This window comes from Muscardinus avellanarius (genome assembly GCF_963383645.1).
Source record: "Muscardinus avellanarius genome assembly, chromosome: 10".
NCBI lineage: Eukaryota > Metazoa > Chordata > Mammalia > Rodentia > Gliridae > Muscardinus > Muscardinus avellanarius.
This window is the reverse complement of record NC_137796.1, coordinates 16810695-16836711: the sequence shown is the minus strand read 5'-3', so window position 1 is coordinate 16836711 and position 26017 is coordinate 16810695. Positions and strand designations below refer to the sequence as shown.

Genomic DNA, 26017 nt, shown 5'->3' with positions numbered 1-26017 from the left:
AGCAAATGACGTGGTGGTCAGAGAGCCAGTCCGCAGCCAGGACTTGCAGGGCCTGGGAGGCAGCTTGGATTTGATCCCAAGGGAAATGGAAGACTCCTGAAATGTTTTAAAGGAGTAACATTAAAGCAGTCTGTTTTCCGGATGGAACCCAGGGGCATTCTGCCTCCAAGCTACACCCCCAACCCTGTTTTTTATTCTTTATTGTGAAACAGGTCTCACTAAGTTGCTGAGGGCCTCACTCAGTAACTGAGGCTGGCTTCGAACCTCGAACCTTTGCAATCCTCCTGTCTCAGCCTCCCAAGTGCTGGGATTACAAGGGTACGCCACCATGCCCGGCTTCCAGCCATTTTTATTTTGAAACAGGACCTCACTAAGTTGCTAAGGCTGTATAATTGTACTATTTTTTTGTGTCTGTGTGCTATTGGAGGTGGAACCCAAGGGCTTTTCTACCTCGAGGCTATACTCCCAGACCTATATTATACTTTATTCGGAAACAGGGTCTCACTAAGTTGCCGAGAGCTTCACTGTTGTATGCAGGTTTAGGGAGAAATGAGAGACTTGAGAGTCCTCGGGATTGTGCCAGTTGAAGCCTTTATTAGTTGGCCAGCAGCGGTAGCCTCAGTCCAGAAATCTGACTGGAGGGCCGCACCGACTGGCCAAGGGCTGGGGTGTATAAGGGAGAAAACCACGAGGAGGGTGAGCCCTCTGTTAAGCTTGCAGGTTTACAGAAGCAGAAATTTGCTTATCTGGTATTATCAGAAATTACTTTATCTGGTATGCAAGGTCCTTCTGTTCTGGTCTGGTGCTGGGTGAGGCTTGGGCTGCATCCAAGGTCAGACTTTTGGGAAGAATTCTTTAGCACAAATCACAGGAATTTCAGGTGAGGAAATAAAGGCCATTGTGATTATAAGTGTGGCCCATTAAGGGCCTTTTTATCTAAGAAAGAACAGACTCTGCAGGGCATAAATAATGAAGTTTCTAAATTTTAAAACTATATTTTTTTCTCCTTTCTTTCCAGTTTGACTCCTTTTTACTTTTGCTGTTACACACTAAGTTGCTGAGGCTGGCTTCGAACCTGTGCGATCCTCCTGTCTCAGCCTCCCAAGCTTTGGGAGTACAAGTGTGCACCACCAGGCCCTGCTGATCCTGTTTACAAATTTAAAAAGAATGGGGTAAAAGCCAGGAACTGAGGCTGTCTGAGAACTGTGATCTTCCTGTCTCAGCCTCCCAATGCTGGGATTCCAAGTGTGAGCCACTGCAGCTGGCCCAGACCTATTTTTTACATTTTTTACTTACTTGTTTTTATTTTGAAACAGTCTCACTGACTTGTGTAGGGCCCAGTTAAATTGCCGAGCCTGGCTCTGAACTTGAGATCTTCCTGTCTCAGCCTATCAAGTACTGGGATTACAAACTGCTTCAGAGTTTAACTAACAACTCCTACTTAGTTATTTCAAGGCTGTTTAAAAAAAAAACAAGCGGGGCGTGGTGGCGCACACTTGTAATCCCCACGCTTGGGAGGCTGAGACAGGAGGATCACACAGGTTCAAAGCCAGCCTCAGCTACTTAGGCCCTCAGCAACTTAGTGAGACCCTGTTTCCAAATAAAATATAAAATGGGTCTGGGAGTGTACTTCAGAGCTAGAAGACCTAGGTTCCATTCCCAGTAACACACACACACACACACACACACACACCCCAAAAAAAAGAAACAAAGAAAAAGAATAAATAGTGCATGGTTGCATATTGTAATCCCAGTAGTACTTGGGAGGCTGAGACAAGAGGATCATGGGTTTGTGGCCAGCCTTAGCTACTAAGGCCATCTGCAACTTACTGAGACCTTGTTTCAAAAGACAGCATAAAAAATCGGGTTGGGAGTGTAGCTCAAAGGCAGAGTGCCTCTGTGTGTTCCATCCCCAGTACCGCCAAAAAAAAAAAAAAAGTTTTGCGTTTTGTTGTCTGGTTGCAAGCGGCTAGTCCTAGGCGGGAAACTTGACATTGACCCTGCAGCGCTGCCCAGGCGATGGCCTGATCAGCCCATGTACTCTTCTCTCTATTCATTTGCACATGTGCCGGCCTGTGTACAAGTGTGTGCCTTCCACACCAGCGAGCGCTCCCTCCCTCGATTTCAGTGTGTCCCACACTCCACGCCGTGTCCCGAAACTGTAACTGGGGCTCCTGGTTCTGAGAGTTTATGGTCTTCTGGGGAAGAAAGACAGTTGAGATGAAGAATTGCTGCTGTGCCAAGTGAACCCAGGGAAGATACCTGAGGTGCCCTGAGAACCGGATCTGTGGCGGTTGGGCCTGATCTGGTTGGGATCCGGGGCTCAGGGTATGTTTGAACTTGCAGACTTGAGTTTCACACCTGGGACAGTGTGGGCCAGGCCCACACTCTTTTGGCAGTGAACTAGTTTACCTCTCCAGGTTTGTCCTCATCCCGAAGCCAATGCCTGTGGCCTTACGCCATGGCCTCCTACTCACCAGCCAAGTTCTTTTATCTCTGCTCTGTCGCACTGGTTTTTGGCCTCTCCACAATTGAAATCTCAGTATTTGCTGGGCGTGGTGGCGCACGCTTGTAATCCCAGCGCTTGGGAGGCTGGGACAGGAGGCTCGCACAGGCTGGAAGCCAGCCTTGGCTCCTCAGCCAGGCTCTCAGCAACCTCGAGAGCCTCGTGAGACCCCTGGGTGTTTTACACTGATGCAGTAATGGGCTTGGCTGGAGTCCCTCTTTTTTTTTTTTTATCATCTAGCCTAATTTTGCAGCTTCCCCAATCTTAATGTTTCTTGATTTAATTTTCCAAATCAGTCTATCTCTAGTAGATCTCTGTTGTTAAATTTTTATTAAATCATTATGGAATTTCCACCCACAGAGAATTTGTGTAAATTTTTTTTTTCCAACAAGAGGTTTTGTTTTGTTTTTGCGATACTGGGGATGGAACTCGGGGGCATTCTACCTCTGAGCTACACCCCCAGCCTTAATTTTTTATTCTTTATTTTGAAACAGGGTCTTAATGAGTTGCAAAAGGCCTCACTAAGTAGCTGAGGCTATCCACGAACCTCCATTCTCCTGTCTCAGCCTCCAAATGCTGGAATTACAAGTGTGAGTGCCACTGCACCCAGCTTCCCGAGTTCCACCCCTGTAATGCAAAAAAAAAAAAAAAAAAGTTTTATTCTGTAACCATGTGCATTCTTCACATTCTCTTCTGTGCATGGGGCCTGTTCTTTCCATAGAATTAATCTGGAAGAATTCTTTTCCTTTCGTAGTTTATCTCTTCCTTCCTCCCTCCCTCCCTCCCTTTCTCATAATGTGATTCCAGCAGGGGCAGTCTACCTCCGAGCTGCACCCCAGCCCTGTTTTATTTTTATTTTGAAACAGGGTCTTGCTAGGTTGATGAGAGTCTCACCAGTTGCTGAAGCTGTCCTGAAACCTATGATCTTCCTCTCTCAGCCTCCCAAGTAGTGGGATTACAAGTGTGGGCGACCATGCCTGGCTCCTTTTCTTTTCTCTTCTTTTCTTTTCTTTTCTTTTCTTTTCTTTTCTTTTTTTCTTGTGTTACTGATGATGAAACCCGGGGGGCATTCTTCCTCTGAGCGACATCCCCAGCCCTATTTTTTATTCTTTATTTTGAAACAGGCTCTCAATGAGTTGCAGAGGGCCTCACTAAATAGCTGAGGCTGTCCACGAACCGTGATCCTCCTGTCTCAGCCTCCAGAATATTGGGATTATAAACCTGAGCCACCGTGCCCGGCTTAGTGAGGCTCTTTGCAACTCAGTGAGACCCTGTTTCCAAATTAAAAAAAAAATAGGGCTAGGGTTATAGCTCGGAGGTAGAATGGCCCTGGTTTCCATTCCTAGTATCACAAAAAATATTAAAAATTAAAAAAAATAAAAGGGAAGAATGTTTGATTATCTAATAGATTTGAGTAGTGCAAACTGCCTATCTAGATCACTGAGGATAACTCCCACACTCTTCTGTTCTGTGTAGTTATGATTAAGGCAGAATCAGATTTTTGGCTTATATTAAGCCAAAAATTATATTATTTTTGGTCTTATATTAATATAAGACCAATTTATTATTGGTCTGTAAATTTTATTTTGTGTGTTGATCTTGTACCCTGAAACCTTGCTGAATTAGTTTCTGAGCTCTGGTAGCTTTCTAGTGGAGTCTTTGGGATTTTCTCTTCTTTCCAATTTGGAGTTTTCGTTTTGTCTGAATGTTCTGGCTAGAACTTTTGAGTACAGTGTTGAATAGGAGTGGGGAAAGCAGGCAACTTAGTCCAGCTTTTAGAAAGAGGGCTTTCAGTCTTCCACCACTACGGGTTACGTTAGCTGTGTGTTTTTAATTGTGTTGAGGAAGTTTCCTTCTATTTCCAGGTTCCTGAGAGTTTTTATCAGGGTGTTGGATTTTGCCCAGTGTCACTACAAATGATCACGTGTTTTTTCTTTTCTTCCCCCTTTCTGTTCTTCTTTTTTTTTTAACCCAGTAAGTCCCAAGCTTCTTTTTTCTTTTTTTCTCTCTTTTTCTTTATTTTTTGGTGCTGGGGATTAGACCTGGGGACATTTTATTGTTGAGCTAGACCTCCAGTTGTTTTTTGGAATGGGGTCTTGCTAAGTTACTGAGGCACTGCTAAATTTCTGCCGCTGTCCTCTAACCTGTGATCCTCCTTTCTTAACCTCCCAGGTGCTAGGGTTATAGGTGTGAGCCACTATACCTGGCTATATGAACCTACTTTGCTTGAATATAAACAGTATATTCTGATCTTAAAATATTGATTGACCTCAAGCCATCGGGTGTGGTGGCGCACGCTTGTAATCCCAGGATTCTGGAGGCTGAGGCAGGAGGATTGTGGTTTGCTGACAGCCTCAGCTACTTAGTGAGGCCCTCTGCAACTTAGTGAGACCCTGTTTCAAAATAAAGAATAAAAACCGGACGTGGTGGCGCACACTTGCAATCCCAGCATTCGGGAGGCTGAAACCGAGGATCGTGGATCGCGGTTCGCGGACAGCCTCAGCTACTACTTAGTGAGGCCCTCTGCAACTCAGTGAGACCCTGTTTCAAAATAAAGAATAAAAAATAGGGCAGGGGGTGTAGCTCGGAGGTCGAATGCCCCTGGGATCCATCCCCAAACCCACACACAAAAAAATAAATAAATAAAATAAAATAAAGAATAGGGTGTAGCTCGAAGGTCTAATGCCCCTGGGATCCATCCCTGGACCCATACAAAGCATTTTCTACTTTACTAGCCTTTGCATTATTTGCATGTGTCTACATGTTTTGTTATTAGAAGTGGAGCTTTTGACTTTGAATTGCCATGACTGATCTTGCTGGGAATCAGATGTGGAAGGTCCTTCTGTTTTTGGTGTCACGGCCTTGAAAGTGTATTAATTAAGAGCTTTAAGTGGCAGAGGTCACCTGTAGGGCAAATACTGAGTCAGAAGAAAGTCCCTGGGTGTGTCTGGAGCCTTTCCTTTGGCTTGCTGCTGAACTGAAGTTGGCACCTAGTTTTCTTTGTTGAATCTAAACAACTAAACAACTAAATGGACAGAGACTACCAGATGCAGAGGAGCACACCGGTAATCCCAGTGCTGGAGAGGCTGAGGCAGGAGGATCACTGGTTTGAAGCCAGCCTCGGCAGTTTAACAAGACCCTGTTTCAAAATAGAAAAGGGTGGGGGACATAATGTGGAGGTAAATGCCACTGGGTTCAGTCTCCAGTACTGTAAACACACACACAAACACACGCGCGCACAAACACACACACACAGATGGACAGAACGGATGAAAGAAACAGGATGCACTTACACGCTGTCGACAAGGGGCTCAGTTAGTTTTTGCCGTGCTTGGGATTGAACCCAGGGCCTTGTGCATGTGGGGCAGGTGTTGTACCACTGAGCTACATCTCCAGCCCAAGATGGAGCCAAGACACTAATAGGTTGAAAGTAAAAGAATGGAAACATATATTTTACGCAAATAGTAATCAGAAGCCAGCAGGGAAGGGCTTCTAATATCAGACAAAATAGATATTAAGCCAGCCAGGTGAGGTGGTGTACGCTTGTAATCCTAGAACTTGGGAGGCTGAGCCTGGAGGATCACAAATTCGAAGCCAGCTTCAGCAACTTAGCAAGAACCTATAAAATAAGCCGGGCGTGGTGGCTCACGCTTGTAATCCCAGCATTTGGGAGGCTGAGACCTGGAGGATCACGGTTCGCGGACAGCCTCAGCTACTTAGTGAGGCCCTCTGCAACTCAGTGAGACCTGGTTTCAAAATAAAGAATAAAAAATAGGGCAGGGGGTGTATCACAGAGGTCAAATGCCCCTGGGTTCCATCCCCAAACCTGCAAAAAAAAAAAAAAAAAAAAAAACCTATAAAATAAATAAAACAGGTCTTAGCCGGACGTGGTGGTGCACGGTTGTAATCCCAGCGCTTGGGAGGCTGAGACAGGAGGATTGCACAGGTTCGAAGCCAGCCACTTAGTGAGGCTCTCAACAACTTAGTGAGACCTCGTTTCCAAATAAAGTATAAAATAGGCCTGGGAATATAGCCCAGAGGTAGAAAAACCCCTGGGTTCCACCCCCAGGACCACAAAAAACAAAACAAGACAAAACAAAAAAGTAAAACAGGTCTGGGAGCCAGGCATGGTGGCACATGCTTTTAATTCCAGCATTTGGGAGGCTGACACAGGAGGATCTTGGTTCAAGGACAGCCTCAGCTACTCAATGAGGCCTTTGCAACTCAGTGAGACCCTATTTCAAAAGAAAGAATAAAAAATAGGGCTGGGGGTGTAGCTTGGAGGTAGAATGCCCCTGGGTTCCATCCTCATGACTGAAGAAAAAAGGGGAGGGGTTGGAGGTGTAACTTGGAGGTAGAACGCCCCTAAGTTCAATCACTAGCTTTAAAAAAAAAGAAAAAAAGAAGCTGGACCTGTAAGCCAGGAGACAGGGGCTTCTATGGGAAGCCTCTTTTTTTTTTTTTTTTTTTTTTTTGTACTGGAGACAGAATCCAGGGGCATTCTACTCACCCTGTGCCATATTTATTTTTATTTTGAAGCATTGTCTCTAGGTTGCTGAGACTGGTCTTGAACCTGTGATCCTCCTATCTCAGCCTCTAAGCACTGAGAATCCAGGTGTGTGCTGCACCGCCTGAATGTGAAGCCTTTTTCAAGAGAGCCTTTCCCATCTGTCAGGGAGGAGCCCTTATACCTACTATCCTCCAGAAGGGAGGGGCAGAAGTTACTGTATTATTATTTTTTTTTTGGTGGTCCTGGGGTTCCTGGAAGCCCTTCTACCTCCGGGCTACACTCCCAGACCTATTTTATACTTTTTTTTTTTGAAACAGGGTCTCTTAAGCCAGCGAGTCTGGCTTTGAACCTTTGCGATCCTCCTGTCTCCGCCTCCCAAGCGCGGGAAAGCGTGCGCCACGATGCCCAGCTTCAATTTTATTTTTTATTTGGAAACAGGGTCTTTCTAAGTTGATCACAGTCTCACTACTTGCTGAGGCTGTCTACAAACCTGCAATCCTCCTATCTCAGCCTCCCAAGTACTAGGATTGCAGGCCTGTGCAGCCATGCCTGACCCTTTTTTTTCCTTAGGAAACGAACCCCTGGCTCTCTTCTGTAATTTAGAAGAGCTGTTGCTTCTTCCCTGTGGCTTGTATGCTGAATTACACACCTTTTTAGCTGAAACAAAACCCTGTGTCCTTAGGACTCCTCGTATTTTCTCCTGTTAAACCGGTTTGTCATCACACTGGAATAGGTCTCCCTGACTTGAAAATGGCTTCACTTAATCCAGTGCTGCTTCTGTTTGTTTGTTTACTGCATAATTTCCCCATATGTGTTCTATTTCCATCTCAGAACCCTGTAAAGTTCTCATTCCTACAATTTTACTGTGACTTGATTGTATAAGATTAGTATCAGAGCTGGCCTCCTTAGTAATGAACGCAGTGGCTCTTTTGACTCTGTGCCCCTTGACCTCGGTGTAGGGTTTGGCACCCTTTCAAAATGGCTTGCCACAGGCTTAATTTTTAAAAAATAATAGCTTCATTGATGTAACTCATGGACCATAAGATTTATCCCTTTTTTTTTTTTAGCAGTACTGGGGATGGAACCCAGGGGCATTCTACCTCTGAGCTGCACCCTCAGCCCTAATTTTTTATTCTTTATTTTGATTTAAAATTTTTATTTTATTTTATTTTTTGCATGTCTCACTAAGTTGCAGAGGGCCTCACTAAGTAGCTGAGGCTGTCCGCGAACTGGGATCCTCCAGTCTCAGCCTCCAGAATGAATGCTGGGATTACAAGTGTGTGCCACACCCTGCTTCATCACTCCCTTTCCTCTAGTAGCCTTAGCTCAAGGCAACTACTAAGATTTTCTTTCTTTTCTTTTTCTTTCGCAGTACTGAGGATGGAACCCAGGGATATTCTATCTCCGAGCTACACCCCTGCCTATTTTTTATTTGGGAATAGGGTCTTGCTAAAGTTGCTGAGGGCCTTACTAAGGTTGTGGAGGGCCTAAGTAGCTGAAGCTATCTGAGACCCTCGATCCTCCTGTCTCAGCCTCCCAAGTATTGGGTTATTTTTTATTTTGAAACAGGGTCTGGCTAAGTTGCTGAGACTGGCCTTAAGCCTGCAATGTCCTGTCTCAGCCTCCCGAGCCCTGGGATTATAGGTGTGCACCAGTGCACCCAGTTCAATCACTGACCTTTTCTGATTTGCCTTTCCTGGATGTTTTGTATAAATTGAATTATATACTATGTAGCCTTTTGTGACTGACTTCTTCCATATGATATCTTAGGGTTCATCTTTGTTTCAGGATGTGTGGGAACCTCCTTTATTCTGGAGTGTGTGTGTGCTCCCTATGCACAAACTCCCCAGCTCCAGCCTGGCGTGGTGGCGCACACTTGTAATCCCAGCATTTGGTAGGCTGAGCCCAGAGGATCAGTTTGTGGACAGCCTCAGCTACTCAGTGAGGCCCTCTTTTAAATAATAAAGAATAAAAAATAGGGCTGGCGGTGTAGCTCAGAGGTTTAGAATGCCCCTAGGTTCCATCCACAGACCCACCAAAAAAAAAAACAACCCTGCCTGGCGTGGTGGCGCACGCTTGTAATCCCCGCGCTTGGGAGGCTGAGACAGGAGGATCGCGCAGGTTCGAAGCCAGCTTCAGCTATTTATTTATTTATTTATTTATTTATTTATTTATTTATTTTGGTACTGGGGTTCCTGGAAGCCCTTCTACCTCTGGGCTACACTCCCAGACCTATTTTTATATTTTTATTTGGAAACAGGGTCTCCTAAGCCAGCGCGTGCGGCTGGCTTCGAGCCTGCGCAATCCTCCTGTCTCTGCCTCCCAAGTGTGGGGATTACAAGCGTGTGCCACCATGCCCAGCTCAGCTTCAGCTATTTAGTGAGGCTCTCAGCAACTAAGTGAGACCCTGTTTCCAAATAAAATATAAAATAGGTCTGGGAGTAAGCCCAGAGGTAGAAAGTCTCTGGATTCCACCCCAAGTACCACCAAAAAAACCCCAAAAACCTGCTGAGCTCACCTAGCCCCTTTGTGTATGGATAGACTGTATTTTATTTACCTACAGGTTAATAGACATTTGAGTTTTTTCCACTTTGGGACTTCATGAATAATACTGTTAAGAGAATGCATAGACAAATTTTCATGTGGATATGTTTTTTTATTTGTATTTTCATAATACTGAGGATGGAACCTAGGGCCCCATGTGGATATGTGTTTACTTTTTTTTTTTTTTTTGGTGGTCCTGGGGGTGGAATCCAGGGGCTTTTCTACCTCTGGGCTATACTCCCAAACCTGTTTTGTACTTTTATTTGGAAACAGGGTCTCACTAAGTTGCTGAGAGCCTCACTAAGTAGCTAAGGCTGGATTCGAACCTGTGCAATCCTCCTGTCTCAGTCTCCCAAGTGCAGGGATTACAAGCATGTGCCACCATGCCCAGCTGGATATGTGTTTTCATTTCTCATGAGTGTATGTCTAGGGTCAGTGTTTAATTTTTCAAGGAACTGCCAAGCAACTGCATGATTTTGCTTTTTATTTTGCTTTTTATTTACTTATTTATTTATTTATTTTTTCGAGGTTCTGGGGATGGAATCATGGGCATTCTATCTCTGAGCTACATCCCTAGCCCTATTTTTTATTCTTTATTTTCAAACAGTGTCTCACTGAATTGCAAAGGGCCTCACTAAGTAGCTGAGGCTGTCCTTGAACCTTGTCTCAGCCCCCTGAATGCTGGAATTACAAGTATGCCACGGCTGGCTCATTTTGCATTCTTACCAGAACTGTTAAGGTTACAATTTCCCTCCAACCTTGCCAATACTTGTTTCTGTCTGGTTTTGTGTTTTTTTTTTTTTTTTTTTTTTTACGAGTCTGGGGATGGAACCCAAAGGCATCTGACCTCCGAGCTACACCCCCTGCCCTATTTTTTATTCTTTATTTTGAAACACGGTCTCACTAAGTAGCTGAGGCTGTCCGCGAACCGCAATCCTCAGGTCTCAGCCTCCGGAATGCTGGGATTATGAATGGCCACCACGCCTGGCGGCTCTCTGTTTAATTATAGCCACTGTAGTGGGTGTAAAGTAATTTCATTGTGGTTTTGATTTATAATTTACTAATGACTAATGACTTTGTGTATCTTTCATGTGCTATTTGTATACCTTCTTTAGAAAATTAGGTCAAATTCTACGCCCATTTAAAAATTGAGTTAAACCAGGTGTGGTGGTGCAGGCTTGTAATCCCAGCTTTTGGGAGGCTGAGACCGGAGAATCGCAGTTCATGGACAGCCTCAGCTACTTACTGAGGCCCTCTGAAGTTTAGGGAGATCCTGTTTCAAAATAAAGAATAAAAAATAGGACAGGGTGTATAGTTCGGAGGTCAAATGCTCCTGAGTTTCGTCCCCAGACCCGCAAAAAATAAATAAATAAAAATAAAGAACAAAAAATAGACTGGGGTGTAGCTCAGACATAGAATGCCCTTGTGTTCCATCCCCAGTACTGCAAAAAAAAAAAAAAAAAAAAAAAGAAAGAAAGAAAATAGAAGAAAAAAATTGAGTTAGTTTTCTTTATGTTAAACTTTAGAGATTCTTTCTATATTTTGGACTTACATGTGCAGATGTTTTCTCCCATTTTGTGGCTTGTAGTTTTATATTGTTTTTTGTTTGTTTGTTTGTTTGTTTTGCGGTACTGGAGATGGAGCCCAGAGGCATTCTATCTCCAAGCTGTACCTCCAACCCTATTTTTTTATTCTTTATTTTGAAACCAGGTCTCACTGAGTTGCAAAGGGCCTAAGTAGCTGAGGCTGTCTGCGAACCTGGATCCTCCTGTTTCAGCCTCTCAAATGCTGGGATTACAAGTGTGCACCACCACGCCCAGCTCTTATTTTTTAATTTTTGAATTGGGGATTGAACCCGGGGGTGTTCTACCTCTGAGTCACACTCCCAGACCTATTTTTGTTGTTGTTGTTGTTAGTTATTTGGAAACAGTGTCTCACAATGTTGTGGAGGGCCTCATTAAATAGCTGAGGTTGGCCATGAACCTGGGATCCTCTTGTCTCAGCCTCCCAAGTACTTCCATGCCCAGCTCCCTTTTTTTATTTCTTACTTGAATCAGGGTTCCACTAGGTTGCTGAGGCTGTCTCAGCTTCCCAATTACTGAGATCAAAGACATGTCCACCACACCATTGCTTAACTTAATGTCATGAAAATGGACTTTTCTGTATTCTTCTAAGCCACGACCACATTTATCACTATTTACAGAAGAACTTGGGCCAGAGCTGTTGATAGGCAGGTTCCCAAAATCAATCCTTGTTCCATCTTCTTTGCACTTGGGCTAAAGTTGGAATGTATTCTTATCTACCACTTGGTCTAGTAGTCTTCGGTTTATTTTAAGGAGTGGGACTCCTTGTACAGTTTCTTTCTTTCTTATCTGACCACTTCTCTGGTGTGTTATAAGTTTTGTTACTAAATGTGGTTTGCTGCGGCAGCACGTTTTTGTTTCCATGTCTTGATGGTCTCAATTATGTTCTCCAACCTGACAGACTGGGAATGAGCCCCTGGTACTTGGTGTTCAGCTATTATATAAAACTGAGTGTGACTGAAATTCAACTCATCTTCCTCCAAAATCTTCGGACATGTGTCTGGCTGGTATGGTGACATTTGAAATCTAGGCTTATTTCTAATTTTGTGTGAGTCAGTCATTTCCCAGTTGATTCTGTGTGTGTGTGGGAGGGTGGGTAATGGAGATTGAACCCAGGGGCATTCTACCTCTGACTACATCCCCAGCCTTATTTTATTTTTTATGTTGAAATAAGGTCTCACGAGCCGGGTGTGGTGGCGCATGCTTGTAATCAAAACTTGGGAGACTGAGACAGAATTGCACAGATTCAAAGACAGCCTCAGCTGCTTAGTGGGACTGTTTCCAAATAAAAGTATAAAATAGGTCTGAGAATATAGCCTGGATATAGAAAAGCCCCTGGTTTCCATCCCTAGTACCACCAACAAAACAAAACAAAACAAAACAAAAAAACAAGTAAGGTCTCACTCGGTTGATGAGAGTCTCACTACTTGCTGAGGGCTTTTTGTGTGTGTGTGTGCGCGGGACTGGGGGTGGAACCCACGGGCATTCGACCTCCAAGCTACACCCCCTGCCCTACTTTTTATTCTTTGTTTTGAAACAGGGTCTCACTGAGTTGCAAAGGGCCTCACCAAGTAGCTGAGGCTGTCCGTGAACCGCGATCCTCTGGTCTCAGCCTCCGAATGCTGGGATTACAAGCGTGTGCCACCTATCTGGACTCCTGAGACTGTCCTTAACATGTGATCCTCTTTTCTCAGCCTTCCAAGGACTGGGATACAGATGGGCACCACCATGTCCTGCTGCTAAGTGTTTTAATTAGTTTTATTTGACTGTATTGGGCTTCCATCCAAAGTTGTATTGAATAAAAATTCTGCTTTGTATCCAGTCAGTAAACATATCCAGGTGTTTGCTCTTTTTTTTTTTTTTTTTTTTTAAGTGGTGTTACTGGGGATGGAACCCAGGGGCTTTCTACCTCCGGGGCTATACTCCCAGACCTATTTTATACTTTATTTGGAAATAGGGTTGCTTGGAAACTAAGTTGCTGAGAGCCTCACTAAGTAGCTGAGGCTGGTTTGAACCTGTGCAACCCTCCTGTCTCAGCCTCCCAAGCATGGGGATTACAAGTGTGCGCCACCACGCTTGGCTCAATTGCATGTTTTTTAAGAAATATTTTAAAAAGCTACACCAGGCATGGTGGTGCACGCTTGTAATCCCCGTGCTTGGGAGGCTGAGACAGGAGGATCGCATAGGTTCGAAGCCAGCCTCAGCTACTTAGTGAGGCTCTCAGCAACTTAGTGAGACCCTGTTTCCAAATAAAATAGAAAATAAGTCTGGGAGTATAGCCCAGAGGTAGAAAGCCCCTGGGTTCCACCCCCAGTGCCACCAAAAAATAAAAAATAAAAAAATAAAAAGCTATTAGGAAAATCCACAAAGCCTACAAGCAACATTGAGCGAGTTTTCATGAAGTCAGTACATTTGTGAAGCACTGTCCAAAGCGAGGGGCAGTCAGCACCGTGGCCTCCCAGCCCCAGCGGCTGCCCTGGGTCCTCACTCCTAAGGCCATCTTGCATAACGTACCCTGCATGGAAGAGGCTCCTTTTATGTATGCATGTTTACATGAAGGTATGTAGTTATTTTAAATTGTGTTACTAGTACCAATTAACTTAGTACCCCCTTAAACAAAAAATTAGTATCTTAGCAATAACCAGGATCTTACTAAATGATTGGTTGCTCCTTATTTTCTCTTTATATCTCTTGCCTTCTTCTTCCCACAGTATAACGGCCTCTCCTAATTCCATGCACATTATTTCCTTCCTTTTCTTACTTTTATGACATCTATATACTTTTTTTTTTTTCTTCTTTTGGTACTGGGGATTGAACCCAGGGATATTCTATCTCTGACCTACACTCCCAGCCCTTCTTATTTTTTATTTTGAAATGAGGTCTTTAAATTGCCAAGGCTGGCTTTGAATCTGTGATCGGTCCTCCTGTCTCAGCCTCCCAAGTACTGGGATTATAAACATGACGGCACTTGATGGCCTGTATATTTTCTTGAAGAATATAAACTGAGTTTAAGCTGGGCGTGGTGGCGCGCGCTTGTAATTCCAGCGCTTGGGAGGCTGAGACAGGAGGATCGCGCAGGTTTGAAGCCAGCCTCAGCTACTTAGTGAGGCTCTTAGCAACTTAGTGAGACCCTGTTTCCAAATAAAGCATAAAATAGGTCTGGAAGTGTAGCCCGGAGGTAGAAAAGCAAGTTTGTGCCACCACATTTGGCTTATATTTTGTTTTGCAACAGGGTCTGTCTGAGTTGCTGAGGCTAGCCTCGAACCTGTGATCCTCTTGTCTCATCCTTCCAGATACTAGGATTGCAGGTGAGCCCCATCATGCCCAGCTTGTTTTATTTTTTTGAGATGAGGAGGCTGGCCTCAGTCCTCCTGCTTCAGCTTCCTAGGAGCTGGGATTGTAGGCATGTGTCACTGTTCCCCGCTTGTTAATTCTATTTTTAATTTTCCAAGGAACTACCATGCTGTTTTCCATACTGGTTTCACCATTTTGCAGTCCTACCAAGAAAGCACAGATTTCTGCTTTCTCCGTATTCTCACCAGTGTTTCTTTTCTGTTTTGAAGGCCATCTTATTGGTTATATATAATCATTTCTCCATTTTTTTATGGTTATTGATATTGAGGGTCTTTTCATATGCTACTGGCTATTTTTATATCTTTGCAGGGATAGTTATTGAGGTTCCTTGCCCGTTATATTATTTTTCTTTTTGGGGATTGAGACCAGGGGCATTCTACTTCCAAGGTACTCCCTCACCCCTATTTTTATTTTATTTGGAAACTGGGTCTCTTAAGCCAGCAGAGGCTGGCTTCGAACCTGCGTGATCCTCCGGTCTCAGCCTCCCAAGTGCGGGGATTACAAGTGTGCGCCATCACGCCTGGCTAATCTTTCTATTTTTTGAAACAGGGTCTCACTGAGTTGCAGAGGGCCTCACTAAGAAGCTGAGACTGTCTGCAAATGCGATCCTCCTGTCTAAGCCTCCCAATGCTGGGATTATAAGTGTGTGCCACCACGCCCAGATGAGTTTTAAGGATTTTAGATCGATTATTTGCATATATTTTTCTCTGCTGCTGTGTCCTTTACTGCACAACAGTTGTTGAGTTTGATGTCCCATTTGTGTGTGCATGTGTGTGTGTGTGTGTGTGTGTATGTAAGAGGAAATATCAAGCCATAGCTAATGTGAGTAGTTCTGTTCCTTTTGCAGCATAGGCTTCAAATAGAGGGTCAGAGGCAGCGCTGGCACACACCTATAATCCCAGTACTTGGGAGGATGACACAGGAAGATTGCAGGTTGGAGCCAGCCGTAGCAGCTTACTGAGACTGATTCAAAATTAAAAAAAAATAAAAAGGCCTGCAGGTGTGCTTGGAGGTAGACTGCCCCTGGGTTCAGTTCCCAGTACTAAAACACTGGGTCAGTAGAAATAGAACTTCAGTTATGACAGGTCTGAGAATGTGTGTTTACGTCTCCACCACTGGGAGGATGCTTTAGTTATGAGCATATTGGGATCATCATCAGACGGGATAATACTGTTCTGTTTTCCTTTTTTTTTTGGCAGTACTGGGAATGGGACCCAGGGGCATTCTACCTCTGAGCTACACCCCCAGCCCTATTTATTTATTTATTTATTTATTTATTTATTTAATTTTTTGCGGTACTGGGGTTGGAACCCAGGGGTATTATATCTCCAAGCTACACCCTTAGCTCTATTTTTTTATTCTTTATTTTGAAACAGGGCCTCACCAAGTAGCTGAGGCTGGCCATGAACTTAAATCCTCCAGTCTTAGCCTCCTGAATGCTGAGATTATAGGCATGGGCCACCACACCTCTAGTTTAGATATATTTTAAAGTTTGTGCTTTTTCTGATTTGTTAGTTTGTTTGTAAGTGGTGAGTAATTGGTAAAAATTAAGATACCTGCGTGTAATCCCAGTGCTTGGGAAGCTGAGGCAGGAGGATCGCACAGGTTCGAAGCCAGCCTCAGCTACTCAGTGAGGCTCTCAGCAACTTAAGTGAGACCCTGTTTCCAAGTAAAGTATGAAATAGGTCTGGGCCTATAGCTCGGAGCTAGAAAAGCCCCTGGGTTCCACCCCCAGTACCAAAAAAAAAAAAAAAAGAAAGAAAGAAAGAAAAAGTCTTAAATTCAATCTTGGGGAAATGTCTCAAGCTGCTAAATTCTGTTACCCTTTTACTCTAAAAGGCATCTTAATAGTTGGGATGTGTCAGAAGGGAAAAGTATCTTGCATAGTTTAGGTATATAGGACAGATTGGGTCATAACTTCAGAACTAATGACTTAGTTTCATTACAAGATGAAATAGAAGTGAGAGGCTTCGGATATAATAAGAAATAAATAGTGGCTGTCTTGCTTTAAAATAGCATGTTTAAATGCCAGGCTCTGAGACCTGCTCCCTGGGTGGAGACCTTTTAGGAGACCAAAATAGAAACTGTTCTCCTCAGGGAGCTCCTGAGCAAGGGCCCGGGAGCTGGCTCTTAGAGTCGTTACAGTTCTGTCGAATTCATCTTTTAAAGCAGGAATCATAGCCAGACATAGTGGTGCACGCTTGTAATTCCAATACTTGGGAGGTTGAGACCGGAGGATCACAGGTTCGAAGCCAGCCTCGGCAACTTGGCGGGCCCTTCACTAGTTAGTGAGGCTCCATTTCCAAATAAATAAAATTGGCTGAGGGTATAGCTCAGAGATGGAATGCCCCTGGACTCAATCTCCAACGAAAGAAAAAACAACAGCCCACAAACACAAAATAACAGGAACGATTGCATTATTGCTGCTGAAATGGTTGTTATAAAAAGTAATTGAAAAAAGCATTCCTTAGTATTTGCAGAAATATAAATTTTGGTATATTGAATAACATAAATTCTAAGTTTGCAAATTAAGCTGGGCGTAGTAGCATCTGCTTGTAATCCAATACGTGGGAGGCTGAGACAGGTGTATCGCAGTTTCGAGGCCTGCGTCAGCCACTTGGTGAGGACCTCCAAACTCATTTCAAAATAAAGAATAAAAATAGGACTAGGGGTGTAGCTCGGGTATAGCTTGGTGTTAGAATGCCCCTGGGTTCAACTTCCAGTAATGCAAAAAGGAAAAACACAACCCAATTAATTTGCAAATGACATGTCAATGTCTACTAAGTATTTAAGCCAGTGACTGCTAAATGTAATTTCCAAAAAACATCCAAACCCAAAAGAACATTTATTTTTTGAGGAGGCGATATTTCACTTGGTGAGACAATTTCAAAATACTGCCGGGCGGGATGGCGCACACTTGTAACGCCAGCACTCGGGAGGCCTAGGCCGGAGGATTGCGGTTCGTGGACAGCCCCATCTACTTAGCGAGGCCCTGCGCCACTCAGTGAGACCCTGTTTCCAAAATAAAAAGGCTAAAAAATAGGGCTGGGGGTGTGGCTCGGGGGTACAGTGTCCCTGGCTTCCACCCCCAGTACCACACACACAAAAAAAAGAATAAAAAAATAGCCCAGGATGGAGCTCAGAGGTAGAATGACCTTGGGTTCAATCCCCAGTCACTCTCTCTCTCTCTCACACACACAAACACACACACAGAAAAAAGTATATTGTGAGAAATCTTCTTGTCACTTTGTCTCCCAGCCACTTGGTTCTTCGTGTGTGTGTGTGTGTGTGTGTGTGTGTGTGTGTGTGTGGTGTTGGGGTTCAAACCTAGGGCCCACAGGCATGCTAGGAGAGCCCTCTGCCGCTGAGCTACCCAAGCCCAACACTTGGTTCTTTTCAGCGTTTCCAGGGGTATTTTATGCATGTGAAGCACGTCTGTGTCTGCTTCTGCGAGTCTCAAAGGGTACAGTGGCACACACCTGTAATCCCAGTACCTGGGCGGCGGAGACAGGAGGAGCGCAGGTTGGAGGCTAACCTTAGCAATTAGACTCTGAGCAACATAGAACCTGTTTCAAAATAAAAATTAAACAGGGTTGGGGGTGTAGCTTGGTGGTAGAAGGCTCCTGGTCAGTCCCCAGCTTTGCCTTCTCGTGGTGGTGCACCCTTGTCATCCTAGTAGGTGGGAGGCTGAAACAGGAGGATCGCAGGTTCTCGGTTAGCCTCAGAAACTTGTGAGGCCCTCTGCAACTTAGTGAGACCCTGTTTCAAAATAAGGAATAAAATTGGGTGGGGGTACAGCTTGGAGTTCAATCCCCAGTATCTATCTATCTATCTATCTATCTCTCTCTCTCTCTCTCTCTCTCTCTCTCTCTCTCTCTCACACACACACACGCACACGCACACACAGCGTTTGATCTGTATACTCATAATAATTGTTGAAATAGGTATTTTTATTTTACAAATAAGGATACAAGACATCTCGATTTCTTAATTTGTTTGGGTTCACATAGCTTATTTTTGTATAACCTACTTTCTCTATACTGCTTGGTAATTTATTTAACTTTTTTTTTTTTGGTGGTACTGGGGGTGGAACCCAGGGGCTTTCTACCTCCGGGCTATACTCCCAGACCTTTTTTATATTTTATTTGGAAACAAGGTCTCACTAAGTTGCTGAGAGCCTCACTAAGTGGCTGAGGCTGGCTTCGAACCTGCGCGATCCTCCTGTCTCAGCCTCCCAAGCGCAGGGGTTACAAGCGTGCGCCACCACACCCGGCCTTTATTTAACTTTTTATTTGGAAACTTGAGTGTCTGTGTGTGTGAGGGTACTGGGGATTGAACCCCAGGGGTGTCCTACCTCTGAGCTACAATCTTACCTCCGTTTTATTTATTTATTTATTTATTTATTTATTTATTTATTTATTTATATGAAGGATTGAACCCAAGCGCATCCTACCTCCAAGCTATACCTTCAGACCTTTTATGGGGGATGGAACCCAGGAGCATTCAACGTCCAAGCTACACCCCCAGCCCTATTTTTTATTCTTTATTTTGAAACAGGGTCTCACTGGGTTGCAAAAGGCCTCACTAAGTAGTAGCTGAGGCTATTCTTGAACCCCGATCTTCCTATCTGAGCCTCTCAAATGCTGGAATTACAAGTGTGCGCCATCACACAACAGCTTTCTTTTAATTTCCTGAGATAAGGTCTTGCTGAGTTGCTGAGGGTGGCTTCCAACTTGGGATCCTCACAACTTGGTTTTCCAAGTATTGGAACTACAGGCATTTGGCACTGTACCTGGGTGGGAATAGATTTACAGAAACGTTGCAAGAATACAATAATACACACACAAACAACACACACACACACACACACACACACACCTTGATTTCCAGTGCCTTTTCTGCAACAGTATCAGTAGTGGTGGTAATGGTACAAGGCCATCCCAGGCAAGGGAGTGCTTGTCTCCAAATAAAGAAACAGAAGGGTTGGGGCCTGAGTGTTTGCACATGCCTGTAATCCTAGTACTTGTGAGGCTGAGACAGGAAGATTTCAGGTTTGAGACCATTGTCAGCAACTTAGCAAGACTCTTAGCATCTTACTGAGACTTGTTTCAAAAGAAAAGACAGAAAAGGAATGAGAGCGTAGGTGAGAGGTAGGGCATCCTGGGTTCAATTTCAGGTTACATAAAAGGAAAAAAAAAAGGGCTGGGGATGTAGAGTGCTTGCTTACCCCTGACTTGGGGGTCATTCCTCAATACTCCACCCCTCTCCCCCCAAAAAGGCGGACAGCTGGGCATGCTTGCAATCATAGTGCTCGAGAGGCTGAGTCAGGAGGATTGTAGGTTCTAGGATAGCCTCACACCTTAGTGAGACCCCCTTCCCAAATAAAAAATAAAATAGGCCTGAGGTGCAGCTCAGAGGTAGAATGTCCCAGGGTTCAATCCACAGGACCAAAGAAAAACAAAACAAAGAACCAGCCCGGACTCATACCTTGTCTCCAGGGTCGTGTTCCTCTAGCCTCCTCAGTCTGTAAAAATGTTTTCATTCTTTAGTTGTTTTGAAAATCACACGACTTTTTGTAAAATATTGCTCAGCTTGCAGTTGTCTTAGCTTTCATACAACCTTGATCAGAATCTTATAGAAATTATGATGTTTTCTTCAATTTGTTCTATTACTCCCATTTTTTGGGGGGGGGCTACTGGGGATTGAACCCAGGGGCATCTACCAGTGAGCTACACCATTGGTGCAATTTTTATCCTTCATTTTGAAATAAGGTCTTGCTGATTTGCAGAAGGCCTCACTAGGCGGCTGAGGCTGGTCGTGAACTCGCATGCCTCCTGTCTCAGCCTCCCAAGTCCTGGGATTACAAGTGTGCACACTGTGCCCGGCTTCATTACTCCATTGTAAGCGAGAAAAGAGAAAGGAAGGAGGGAGGATGGGAAAGAAACTTACATGTTTTACTTTTCAAAGAATCCTCTATTCAGCAAATGCCTTTTTCTTATAGCATCCTGGTGGAGAGGAGGTTCTGCTGGAGCAGGCCGGTGCGGATGCGAGTGAGAGCTTTGAAGACGTAGGCCACTCCTCTGACGCCAGGGAGATGCTGAAGCAGTACTACATCGGCGACGTCCACCCGGTAAGAAGCGCCTGCGCAGAGAAGTGGCTGAGCAGCCACAGGAGGATGCGAGACTAGTGATTACAGTAGAATTTATTAGCCGGGCGTGGTGGCGCACGCTTGTAATCCCAGCATTAGAGAGGCTGAGACTGGAGGATCCAGTTTCCTGGACAGCCTCAGCTACTTAGTGAGGCCCTCTGCAACTCAGTGAGACCCGGTTTCAAAATAAAGAATAAAAAATTGGGCTGGGGTGTAGCTCAGAGGTAGAATGCCCCTGGGTTCCATACCCCGTACCACCAAAAAAAAAAAAAGAAAAATAGAATTCATTGAGTCCAGCCATTAGGCTATATTTTCTCTAGAATCATTCAGCCTTACAGTGCAGTGTTTCTGAAAAGCTAAGAGAAATGATTTTTGGATTAGTTTTATTTGTTGATTAATTTTCATAATGCAATTAATACCATCTGTACTTAAAATAGTATTGTAGTTTTTGTTACAAGTCCTTTTGCTAAAGGTGGTAGCTATGGCCTTTTTTTCTGTGTGGCCCTGAGGATTGAACTCAGGAGCATTTTACCTCTGAACTATACTCCCAGTCCTATTTTGTATTATTTTATTATTATTATTACTATTACTACTACTACTACTATTTTTTGTGTGTGGTACTGGGGATTGAACCCAGGGACATTCTATTTTCGAGCTATACTCTCAGTTCTATTTTATTTTTATTTTGAAACAGGGTCTCACTAGGTTGATGAGAGTCTCATTATTTGCTGAGGCTATTCTCAAATCCATGATCTTCTGATTTTAGCCTCCCAAGTACTGGGATTACAGGCATGTGTCTGGGATTACAGGATTACCTGGCTTGGGTTTCTGAGAGTCTCACTACTTGCTGAGGCTGTCTTTGAACTTTGATCCTCCTGTCTCATCCTGCCAAGTATTGAGATTACAGGTGTGTATCACCAGGCCTGGCTTTATTTTTTATTTTGACATGGGTCTCACCAAGTTTTGAGGGCCTCACTAAATTTCTAAACTGGCTCTGAACCTATGATTACTCTGTCTCAGTCTCCCAAATTACTGGGATTACTAGTGTTCACTATAGCACCCAACGCAGCTATGGACTTTTGTGGGTGTGCTGCTCTAAATTGAACCAGGAGCCTTCTACCTCGAGCTACACCTCCAGCCCTATTTTTTTTTTTGGGGGGGGGGGTAGGATGTCACTAAATTGCTTAGAGTCTCATTAGGTTGCTGAGGTTGGCCACATACCTGCTATCCCCCTGTCTCAGCCTCCTAAATACTGGAATTACAGGCGTGCACTCCCATGCCTGGCTACATACGGACTTTTTTTTTTTTTTTTTTTTTTTTTTTGGTGGTACTGGGGGTGGAACCCAGGGTTTTTTTTGGGCTATACCCCAGCTCTATTTTATAATTTATTTGGAAACAGGGTCTCACTAAGTTGCTGAGAGCCTCACCAAGTAGCTGAGGCTGGCTTTGAACCTGCACGATCCTCCTGTCTCAGCCTCCCAAGCGCGGGGATTACAAGCGTGTGCCCCCATGCCCGGCTGGATTCGGACTTTTAAAGCTTACATAAATAGCATTCTAGTAGAGGGTGCCCTGGTATGCTGGAGCGTGCACAGTTCTCTTCGCGCTTCGTCAGACCCTGATGTCTGCCAGGGAATTCACGACCACCAGAATGTGGTCTCACATTCCAGGTTAGGAACAATCACTTAGTAAAAGAGTTTGGCTATGTAATAAAACATTGTTTTCTCTCTCTTTTTTTTTTTTTTTTTTTTTTTTTAACAGAGTGACCTTAAACCTGCAGGTGGCAAAAAGGTAAGAAGTATTTGTCTTGTGTGTTTCAAGTGTTTGTATTTCTGTTAGCTCAAGTATGATTGTTTTTTTCAAACAATTAACAAGAGAAGTTTAAAAGTGTTTATATTTTCTGCAAGCAAAAATCGTATTTTTCAGGAATTTGTACTCAGTCCCTCTCAGGAAAAATGAATAGCTAAGTCTTAAACAGTAGGAAACATTTTGTTAATTCTTCTCTGTTTTCTTTCAGTTGAAACTCTAAAGTATGCCCTATTGGGCTTTGAAAGAAATTAGTTTATAGAAAAGTATTTTAGTTTGTACAAAAATATTTTGTGTTCCCAGGTGTGGTTGTGCGCCTGTAATCCTAGTTCTCGGGAGGCTGGGGTAGGAGGACCACGGGTTTGAGTACAGCCTCACTAACTTTGTAACCCAAAATAAAAACTAAAATAGGGAGTTTGGCGTGGTGGTGCGCACTTGTAATCCCAGCATTTGGGAGGCTGAGACAGGAGATCATGGTTTGCAGACAGCCTCAGTTACTTAGTGAGGCCCTTTGCAACTCAGTGAGACCCTGTTTTTTCAAGCTAAAGAAAAAAAAAATAGGGCTGGGGTGTAGCTCAAAGGTAGAATGGCCCTGGGTTCCATCCCCAATACCACACACACACACACAATTATTTGAAAATGTTAGTGTGCACTGCATGTGATATGTACCCGGGAAGAAGAAAAGAAAGCCTTTCCCCTCAGGGCTTCCGGCCCCTGAGCTCTCTTGACTTGTGTCCTTGAGCTGGGGTGGGGGGGCTGCTCTCTGACTTAAGGGACAGTAGTCTAGATGCTGCGTAGGACATCTGCACCCAGCGCAGCCTCTCCTGTTCCTCTCTTTAGCTTCTTGCTTTGAGCTCCTTATTGAGCAGGAATTATGCTTTGATGCTGCAGCTCAGGATGGCCTCAACAGAATTATTTTTCCAATTCAGGAGGTTGCTGGCTGGCCGTGATGCCCATCTGTTGGCCTCCCGTCCAGCTGTATGTTTATATCACCTCTGCAGTCTTGCTGGACTCTGGTACTCTGAACCTGTGAAATATTTATGAAAGACTAATGAAATAGTTCCTTTTCGTCTTCCTTGCTTGCCTGCTTCCTTCCTTTCTATACCAGGGATTTAACCCAAGGCTTTACATATGATAGGCAAGTTCTGTATCACTGAGCTACACCCCCAGCTCAAAATGAATGGTACTTTAAGCACTGTGTATGTGTGAGTGTGTGATATATACACATACATATATACATATTGGGAATAGAACCCAGGGCTGCTCTACCACTGAGCTATATTCCCTTAGCCTTTTTTTTTTTTTTTTTTTTTTTTTTTGCGGGTCTGAGGTGGAACCCAGAGGCATTCTACCTCCGAGCTGCAGCCCCTGCCCAATTTTTTATTCTTTATTTTGAAACAGGGTCTCACTGATTTGCAAAGAGCCTCACTAAGTAGCTGAGGCTGTCCATGAACCGTGATCCTCCGGTCTCAGTTTCCCAAATGCTCGGGTTACAAGCATGTGCCACCACGCCCGGCTAGCCATTTTTTATTTTGAGACAGGGTCTTATTAAGTTATCTAGGCTAGCTGGGTATGATAGTGCATTCCTGTAATCCCAGTACTTAGGAGGCTTAGACAGGAGGAGCCCTAGTTTGAGGACAGCCTGAGCAAGTTAGCAAGCCTGTTTCCAAATAAAAAATAAAATATGGCTGGGAGTATGGCCCAGCAGTAGAGAATCCCTGGGTTCTTTTTGTGTGTGTGTGTGTGTGTGTGTGTGTGTGTGTGTGTGTGTGTGTGTGGTACTGGGGACAGAACCCAAGGGCATTCTACCTCCGAGGTACACCCCCAGCCCTATTTTTTATTCTTTATTTTGAAACAGAATCTCCATGAGTTGCAAAGGGCCTCACTAAGTAGCTGAGGCTGTCTGAGAACTGTGATCCTCCTGTTTCAGCCTCCCGAATGCTGGGATTACAAGCGTGCGCCACCACGCCTGGGTGAGAGTTCCTGGATTCTACCCCTAATACCACACACAAAAAGTTACTCAGGCCAGCCTCGAACTCACGATCCTCCTGTTTCCCAGCCTCCCAGTTTACTGGCATTGCAGGTGTCGGTTACTGCACCCAGCTCTGTAGATACTTTGTTTTTTTGTTTGTTTGTTTTGTGGTACTAGAATTTGAACCCTGGGGCATTCTACCTCTGACCTGCACCCCTATCCTATTTTTTTATTCTCTATTTTGAGACAGGGTCTTGTTAGGTTGCTGAGAGCCTCCCTCAGTTGCTGAGGCTGGTCTAGAACCTGTGATCCTCTTGTTTCAGCCTCCCAAGTACTGGGATTATAGGCGTGAGCCACCATGCCGGGATGTAAATGCTTTTTAATCAATGGTGGTTTTTTTGTCTTCCCCTCCCCACACATTTACTGCTCATTCCTGAGTTCTCACAGGTGTATTAAGGTAAAATCTTCATTAAGGGTGCCCTTGGTTAGTATGTTGAACATGTCCAGAAGATTACTCTCAGAGGTCACTATTTGACCCTGGGGATAGTTTTCTTTTACAAGACATGCCTTTTAGCCAGTCGTGTTGGTACATGCTTGTAATCCCAGCCCATGGGAGGCTGAGACAGGAGGATCATAGGCTCACAGCCAGCCTCAGCAACTTAGACCCTATAAAGAATAAAAAATAGAGCTTGGACAGTTTGCAACTGATGGCACTTGGCCCAGGATATACTCAGGTAGTGATCTGAAGGCAGCTGCTGGACACCAGAGCCCCGATAGCCCGTAGAGGTGTTCTGCCACTTTCCCTATTCCTTTCTGGCAGATCGCGTGGACTCTGGGAGAAAGCAGTTTGCAACTGAAGGCATTTGGCTTGGGCAACCCTCAAGCATTGTCCTGAAGGCAGCTGCTGGACTTCAGAGATCCGACAGCCCCTTCGGGGTGTTCGGCCACTTTTCCCTATTCCCTGCTGCTTCCAATAAACCTTTTACTCCCCTTAAAAAAAAAAAAAAAATAGAGCTTGGAGACTGGGCATGGTGGTGCACACTTGTAATCCCAGCCCTTGGGAGGCTGAGACAGGAGGATCATAGGTTCTCAGGCAGCCTCAGCTACTTAGTGAGACCTTGTTTCAAAATAAAGAAAAAATAGGGGTAGAGGGTGTAGCTTGGAGCTAGCATGTCCCTAGGTTCCACCCCTAATACCGCAAAAAAAAAAAAAAAAAAAAAAAAAAATAATGATAGAGCCCTGAGGTAGAATACCCCTGGGTTCTATCCCCAGTTTTGCGAGCAAGCAAGCAAACAAACAGAAAGAAATATACCCTTTATCTAGGAGCAACAGCCATTTCTGTACCGCAATCATGAGTGCCTCCTTTTTATTAAAATAGGTGGCGCATACTTGTAATCCTGGTACTTGGGAGGCTGAAACAAGAGGATTGTGGTTTGCAGCCAGCCTCAGCTCCTTAATGAGGCCCTTTGCAACTCAGTGAGACCTTGGTTCAAAATAGAGAATAAAAAACAGGGCTAGGATTGTAGCTTTGACCAACACCCTTGGGTTCAATCCCCAGTACTGCATAAATAAATAAATAGAAAAAATTGTAGCCATA

The 26017-nt window shown here is 44.3% G+C and overlaps 1 protein-coding gene across 1 annotated transcript in view; it reads left to right on the top strand.

Annotated features, from left to right (window-relative positions):
• Positions 1-26017, top strand: part of CYB5B (cytochrome b5 type B) — a gene marked incomplete at both ends in the record, with an annotated part of 45494 nt that overhangs the window by 6713 nt on the left and 12764 nt on the right. Inside the window, 2 exons of the mRNA XM_080703264.1 lie at positions 20499-20627; positions 22404-22433. Of these exons, the coding sequence (XP_080559390.1) occupies positions 20499-20627; positions 22404-22433 (159 nt within the window). The remainder of the gene's footprint in view (positions 1-20498; positions 20628-22403; positions 22434-26017) is intronic.